Genomic DNA, 8383 nt, shown 5'->3' on the forward strand with positions numbered 1-8383 from the left:
TAGGCACCAAGTTGGAGCATAAATACACAGTGGCATCCTTTCATTTTGACTATATACACCTCAGATTAGGGGACGTGCTTCATATTATTTAGGCTTGTATTTAAACTTGGGAGTAGCGTTTGACAGCTTACTTACCAAGGATTCGTCAATTCTAGGTTTCAAGAGCCCCCCTTGCCAAGGATCCCTCAATTCCGACTTATAACAAAATTATCAAGTTGTATAGATTGTTTGAGCCATGATGAGATCTGACCTGTGAAGTACTCTTAGTTGGCACAGTGATAAAAGAGGTTCATGCATGTCTTTCTAAGCTTTTGCTGTAAGTGCATTTATGCAACAACTACTTGTTTTTATGCAAATAGTCATATTATGCTTCTTTGGGAGATTTGGAAGCCAAACTTCTCGATTCCTTGCATGGTAGTCGGGTACGATCTGTCCAGTCCATGGACTTAGTATCGTACCGAACATACAAAAAATAATGCCAAAAAAAATCTTGTGTTTCATATTATCATTAAATAATACATAGGAAATTGAGAGGGTTAATCTAAAGAAAAGGCTTCATGAAGAGCCTTGGGCATTGTGATAGTAGATAGAGGTGGAGAAATAAGAAGAGGAAGACCCAAAAGATAGAGGAAGAGAAGCTGACAAGAGAGGAAGAGGAAAAGGAAGAAGAAGAAGTAGAAGAGGAAAACAAAGAAGAAGGAAGAGGAAGAGCTGGAGGTATGAAGGTTGAGAGGTGAGCTTGAGGCTTAGAGTTGGAGGCTGGAGGCCTGAGGCTTGATGAGGAAGAGAGCGTGAAGGTTGAGGATGGAGAGAAGTGGAAGGGCTGTTTTATAAGAGTCTCAACTACAAAACAGGCTGCAAAATGGTCATTCTAGGGCTACCAACAGTCATCCAGATGGGCAGGAGAAAAAGCAGTCAAACAGGCACTGGTCATGTTGACTGTCCGGACGGACACTGAACAGATTGGACGGACCCAACTGGACTGGGCAAATCAGACAAGATGGATCCACCATGGATGGAATGCAACCCTGATTCCTTGTGTGTCTCAGCAACTTAATTTTCTTCTTTTAATGCATTGGCCAAATAATGGTCTCCACCGTGTCAGCTGACCTTTGAGCTGTATTTGGAAAATGTGCTTTGATATGCACTATGTTGGTAAATAAATCAGACTCATATCATGGTAAGAGCTTCCATTGAATTTGGTATCAAAGCAAAAGCCATTAAATAGGTTTCAATACACTAGAACTTTCTATCAGGATTCTTGTAAACTTTTTCTTCCACCATGGTAGATCCAATCTAGTATTTGTGAAGCCATCCTTGCACACAAAACTACAGGCCACCTACATGACTTGAATGGAATAATGCACTGCAATGAAGTTTTGCATCACAGGAATCAAAAGATTAGATGCAACTGGTTGCATAAGACCTTGTTAAGCAACTACAGAGCCATGTAATCTGATCAATGAGATCTATTAAGAAGCTCAATAAATTTTCTTTGGCTTTGGTCTGGCCAAGATGAACTATATGATTAAATTACAGAGCATCCGGCATTCCATCTTTGCAGACAGGAAACTCCCCCTGTAGTGCACCTTCCTGACAATGATCCAGATGAACAGAACAAGGCAAAGGAGCCCAGTAGTTACAAAGGAAATGTGGAATGTGCTCTTCAGCACTCGAGCAGAAAAAACTTCATGACATCTTCAATTCATACCATGCAGCAAGACTGGACTCTGTTTATGTGTCAGAAACTGAGGTATGAGTATAGCTTCCCTAGTAGCAGGCATCAAGGATTCCTCATTCCAGATGTTCATGAAGGAAAACCCACAGAATGAAATGATTGCATGGCTCCCATTGCTGAAAAGCACAACCAATTGTTAGTCTCTGAGCTCGTTCCCAATTGTTGCTTCTGGTGGTTTAAATGAAGCTCTCTTTGCTTTCCTGTTTTTGGCTTTCTTTGCCTTCAGACGACGCTTTTTCTCCTTCATATCAACCCAAGTGTAATCACTCGGTATCGCAAAAGGATCAATTTCATCTACATAATCTACACGTGAAGAAACCCCACCAATGTGATCATGGGAACCTCGAATCCAGGAAAACCACGAGCTTGATGATTGTGAAGACTCCGGTTCCTTGGCTCTTGAATCTGAGAAATGTGCAGGGCTTGAAAGTGGTGTACCAAACTCCTCACTATGGAGCACTTCCTCAAACTTATTGAATGTCACCACCACACGTATTGTAGGAATTATTGGAATAGCCACCTAACAGATGTAAAACTTTGTTAGTCCAAATTCTTCATTTAACAAAAATACAAGGATATCATACACTGTACAGATACAGCAGCAACCAACACATGCCTAATGCTGACAAAGCTTCAGGGTACTACGGTTGAGTCAAGATGGAAGTTTAAAGTTCATAAAACCATGACCACAGTACAGGTGTTTTGCTTTACATCACATCTGGAAATTCTGCTAAATTAACCAACTTGTTACAAGCATCAAACATCCAGTGTCCTCGAATTCTACAAGTCTGAGAGGCCTACCTTCACCGGAAAATTACCGCCTGGTAGTTTGGTTGTTAGCAGTTCTCTCAAACGTCGAACAGCCTTAACTTTGTTGGCCAGTATATCTAAAAGTGGAAGCAGCTCCTCTGTTTTAAGAGGAAAATCAGGTGCAAGCCACAGTATGGGTCTCAAGCCTTTCTTGTACTCACTCTCCAGGTTGCCATTGCTGGTGGAGATTTGCTTGCTTTTTGACGCAAGATCTGTACTAGCCCTAGATCGTTTGGAAACCTTCTCCTTACCCTTTTTGAACGATAAAGATCCATCAATGGAGGTCTCACCAATTTTCCTTTCACTAGATAGTCCGTTGCTGATTTCATTGGACTGCTTTGCTCCTTGCTTCAAGACCCCATCTGATGCTTCAATAGTGGTGCTTGTACTGTAGGTTTCAGTTTGCTTGTTTGCTGCTGTTCCATCCAGTTTTCCAGACTTCCCTTTATGTTTCACACCATCTTGCTTTCCAGCTTTTTTTCCCCAGCTGAACCAGTGCTTTTTAGAGTCATGAGAAGAGCTTGCTTGCCCCAGTGAATCATACTGAAGAAGCCTTTTAGGGATGGAACTTGACTCACTCATGCCAGTATCTCTATGTTTGTCAATGTGGTCTGGTTCACGAGTATAGTTACCACTTTTGAAGCCACTGTCATCAAATCCATCCTCCCCCAGTTCCAGAGTTTCCATCCGAAGGACAGTTTCCAGTTGTAACTTCTCTTCCTCAGTCAGAATATCTGTATAGTCATCCTCACGATCCCCTTGAGCCTCACTTTCGGCAGCAAACAATTCTTCATCTGTCATTGCTCCTGGAACCCTTCTAGATCTGACACTAATCAGCACATGATGCATGTCATATATTTTCGCTTTCCACGGTCCCACCAGTTCTGTTTTCTCCTGCCTCCGCCATGTTAGCTGAGGTACAAGTTCAGCCTGTGTCACATCTATTCCAGGACGATACATGTTTGTTTGAGACATGATAGCAACTTCCTGAGCTACCTCAGCTTCTGAAGGCTGAGCACCAGCACCTTCAAGTGCATTGGTAACTTCCTTATCTTTGTGAGTCAGCACAAGCAGGGAACCACGAGCAATCTTGTCGTCATCAGTGCCATCACCAAGAAATAAGAAGCTCTGATCCAAACGCTGAATCTTAAAACCATCAAAACCAGCAAGTGTCATGTCAGCTCGCAAATTCGGCCCTCGCTTCCATATCCGATATGTATCTGATGGGGCAATTCGCCCAATGAATGGGATGACAGAACTTTCAAAATTGAAGGTAATCTCCATGTAGAAGTCTTTCATTCTCCGCATTGCACCTGTGATTCTTGGTAGGCGCCTGCACCACTTGGCCCAAGCCAATGGCTGGTAATACCGTGTTATTATCATTGCAATCCCCTCTTCTCTCGCACAAACAGCTTCCTGCAGTGCACTCCATCCCTGCTCATTCTGCAAACTCCAATCAGCACCTGCTGCCATCAGCATTTCCACAGCTACAGGGTCACCCAGCCTGACGGCCAAGTGTAAAGGAGTTTCTCTACCTGGCACATCTCTTCGATCTATAACAGCAGACACCTGGTCTGCCTTCCCTTCAGCAGCTGCTGATTCTTCTTCCGTAACAACCTGCCCTGCTTTCGGCAGACTGGGAAGCTTGGCTAGGATTTGCCGCAGCTCTGCATAATCCTGACGAGCAATGGCATGATGTGCGGGGCTGTGTTCATAGCGTGCGATTTCTTGTGGAAACATGGTTGTGATTGTTGGGAATTGAAGGTATCAGGGAGTAAATGTCTTGCCAGGGTTACCACATTATATGCACAAGCCAGTCATTCACTCCAAAGAATCATTTATCCACGTAGCAATACCTCTCTTGGTAGCTTCAGATGATACAATGTCGGCTATTTCCTGGAGCCACGACTCTCCTCTAGCATTACACTTTCCTCACCTCCATTGTAGATGCTGAACATTTGCCATCTTCTGTCAAGAAGAACATCCAGCTATTTAGCCTTAATAGTGCCGTTCATGGCTCTCGATGGGAGGCTTCATGCCGAATTGTTGGCTACGTAAAAGGGGTCCACAGCGATGAATTGAACGTCATCTTGACTTCTTCCATTAAACGGCAGAAACCTGAGTGGCGTATGCCTGTGCTTTAATGGAGATCAATAATCCCTTGGGGCGCAGTACAGGATGCAGGGGACGACAGCCAAGTCTTTTCTCTTTCACCTGCCAAAAGGAGAATCAGTCAAGGGGAGAGGAAGCCTGGAAATAGAAAGGAGAGGGAGCGATGGCTCAGAGGCTCTCTCTCTCTCTCTCTCTCTCTCTCTCTCTCTCTCTCTCTGACTGAGCTTATTTCTGACCAATGTGAGCTGCTCTCGCTGCTGCTTCTGCAGCTGCGGCCTCCTGCATCAATCGCCACACTCTGCGCTTTTTCTTTTATAAATGAATGGAAATTTTCTTTGCTTTTTTTTTTTTTCCTGGGCTCATCAGACGAAGAAAAAGCGGGTTCTTGCAGTTGTCCTTTCAGGCCAAACTCTCTATCCAACGCCAGCACGCCTGCCCGCGTGGATCGAACGGCACAGATTCTGTCATGTTACAAGTACTCACTTGGCCTTTTGTCTTTAGTCCTCCTATGATTATTATTTCACTAATTATTACTCTTCATGCCCAGTAAAAGGCCATGCTATTGCAATTTGCACTCGTTAAAGAGTGCACCCAAGGTTCTTAAGGCTCATGGTTTTACCCCCTCATGTGCCAGCCCACTTGGTAGGGTGTGTTGTGTGCGTGTGCGTGTGCATGGAGGTCTAGGGATCGATACCCGACCAATTGTACCCAGTTGGGATGTGCAGGGGAATTAGTTTGCCAACGTGCAAAGCATAAATCCATCAAAGATGAAAAATGTGCTTGACCCATCTAATAAATCAATGTCACATGGTAGATCTAATGCAATTTTAAAATGTTCAAAAAAACATTATTTGTTTTTGGTTAAATTCATTCAATTTAACTAAGGTTTTAGATAAAGTAAGCCACTAATTTTTTTTTGTTTCGATAATTGTTGCCTAAAGGGGTCATCAACCCGAAGGATAGCATGCTGTAGAGCTGCATAGTTGAGGGGAATCCATTTGAAGACCTTTTGCAACTCACACCCCCACCCTTGAGCGATTGATGGTGGCTAATTTCTTTCTCTAATCTTCTTTCTTTTTCTTTTTCCTATCTTCTTTGCTTTCACTTTCATGGTGGTCTGAAATACCCTTACAAAAACACAACCAACCTTTTAAAAAAGGACCTACAATACAACTCCCAGTTATAATAGCTATTATGTGATCCATGTGCAAGTCAATTTGAATTCTAGCTTGCAAATGCTATCCTACTAACCATAGGGTTTTTTTGAATGACCAATGCAAATTGAACTCCATTGGACTTACTCTAAACCTATTGACCTATTGACCTGATAGATTAGAGCTCCTCTGTGTGTGTACACTCTCTCTCTCTCTCTCTCTCTCTCTCTCTCTCTCTCTCTCTCTCTCTCTCTCTCTCTCTCTCTCTCTCTCTCTCTCATGCATAAGAAGCCATTAACAAAGTCTACCACCCAAGTCAATCGACTTGCATAGGGACATACTCTAATAATGTGCAAAGTGGCAAAGTATGTAATCATTATTATACCTATGCCCAAGGAGATTACATTACCTACAAGGAGCAAGCTTTCAAAGTCTTCCCATGTTCATTGCCATCATCGCATCTTGGCCCAAGGAAACCATTATATTCTTATGTGGAAAGATCGCATATGTCGAACTAAAGAAAATGAGGCTTCTCTTAAGCTAGTCCAATAGCTCAAATTCTGCCAATTTATGGTTGTTATATTGGATCATTTTGTAAGATAGTAAGAGACATTGTTGCGTGTAATCTAACCCTAAGACATGTATATGTAAGATTGTTAAATTGAAAAGGAGGTGAATGAATGGCAAAGCAATGTAGTTAAGACATGTAAAAGAGAAATGATTGCTTTATCCTTGTTGAATGGTTGAAAAACAATAAGAATGCCTATTAATGGAGGGCCCTAAAATATTATAATGATGAAAGACAATAAGAATGACTTATTAGTGGAGGGCCATTGAATATTCTAAGATTGAAAGAATGCAAAAGTAAAACCTCTACATGTAAGATGGGCAAGTGAAAGAAATGATTGCATTCTCCCTATTGAATGGTTGAGAATGATAAGTATAACTTACCGAAGGAAGACCCTTCAATGTTCTTGCTCATAATGACTATAGAGATTGATTCTACAGCACACATGAATTTGGCTAAATAAGGACCACATGCAAATAGTTAACATGTAATTGGAGAACCAAAAAAGTCCATTTGTGTGGACAAGAGAGTACTTTTTTCTCCAAAATACTATGACCTTGGAGATAAATTCCAAATCTTTGTCCATTAAGATGTCATACAAGTTTATTTGCACATCATCTTGACCCTAGAGGGCTCCAAATTTGAGCATTTGCTAGTTTTGAACACATCATTACCTCCTCTCTTTTTATTTGGGTTAATTGCCATGCATGTGCTTATGAACTACTTTTTCTATACAAGAGCAATTTGTACCTCCACATTTAAGCCCTTACCAATAGCCCAAAGGCATTCATCTTTAGTTGAGAGCCTCTCATAATAATAATGTATGGTACCACTCATGAAACGTCACCTTCTATAATACACTGTATGGTACCACTCATGAAGCAATACCTCCATTCTGTCATCAAACATCCCTAGAAAACTTAATGCCACTTAAATGAAGTTGCAAATTGTCATCTTTATCATGTTTAGAGACTTAAGGATGAGTGTTGGTATGTTCACAATTTATTAAGGTAATGTGAGTATAAATGTATATTACCACATCAATCTCACTTTATAAGGCAATAATAAGTACCATCTCACCAAGAACATAAAAGGATTGTATTGATAATTGTTAAGTCTCTGTTTGCATAGAAATGGCATCACATCCTCATGAATGAGTGAAATTTTTTGACAAGGTTAGAAACGAAAAAGAATGTTCAAGTCTTTACACAAATACTTTTAAGTCCAAGTTTGAATAATAATTTTCCTAAGCCTAATAGTTCTAACAACTAGGCTAAGAAGACTTTAAAACCATATGGTGGGCATAAGTTGTTACCCAACCACAATGCCCACATAGAGACATCACCGACTACGAGAATTCTTCATGTATAAATGGCAAGACATACAAGATAACATAGACAACATTGTAAAAAAAATTATACTTGAAGTCGGCTACACTTTTCTTGATAATGTGTAAAGCATCTCGTGGTTTTTGTGACTTTCACTCCACATTCTCAAAACTAACTCTTCTTGACAAAGTTGGTGCACATAGAGACATGCATTGATCATTCCATGGACTTTAGCCCATATTTTATTTGCTATAGTGCTTGGCAACTCATATAATTTGTTTACCCTAAATTTCTTGTTAAATATTTCTCTGCCAAGCAACCATGAGCACTTAAAGAGGTTCCCCACATTGTTTGTTTGAGAAGAAAGAAAGGTATGTCTAAGAGTGGAAAAACAAATGCTAGTAGAAGGAAGATCACGTTATTGATTTGAGACAATATGTATTATGACCGTCATAAGAAAATATTTGTTGAATCCTTCAATTTAATTCATGCATTGAACTTATCTCACCGCTTGAGCTACTCTCTTTCAAATGGTCTTCATAATTAAGTGAGCCTTTACAATCCTCACCTCCTTTTCATACCCAACCACGGATCTGGAAAACCTAGAGAGTTATGTCACACTCAATCTTTATAAGCCAACTTGAATCCCTTGTTTCTTACAAAAAGTGAAAAG

General features: G+C 40.9%; 1 protein-coding gene across 1 annotated transcript; it reads right to left on the minus strand.

Annotated features, from left to right (window-relative positions):
• Window positions 1–1472: 1472 nt before the first annotated feature.
• On the minus strand, window positions 1473–4947 carry LOC148017936 (uncharacterized). The gene is made up of 2 exons (XM_087661617.1): window positions 2540–4947; window positions 1473–2258 (listed from the first exon to the last, which is right to left on the minus strand). The coding sequence occupies exons 1-2, from the start codon at window positions 4286–4288 to the stop codon at window positions 1875–1877; spliced, it is 2133 nt and encodes a 710-aa protein (XP_087517743.1). The 5' UTR covers window positions 4289–4947; the 3' UTR covers window positions 1473–1874.
• Between the last annotated feature and the right edge of the window lie 3436 nt (window positions 4948–8383).

Source organism: Lygodium microphyllum, chromosome 21 (assembly GCF_053477565.2).
Source record: "Lygodium microphyllum isolate KBCC chromosome 21, Lygodium_microphyllum_v1.1.10, whole genome shotgun sequence".
NCBI classification, from domain to species: domain Eukaryota; kingdom Viridiplantae; phylum Streptophyta; class Polypodiopsida; order Schizaeales; family Lygodiaceae; genus Lygodium; species Lygodium microphyllum.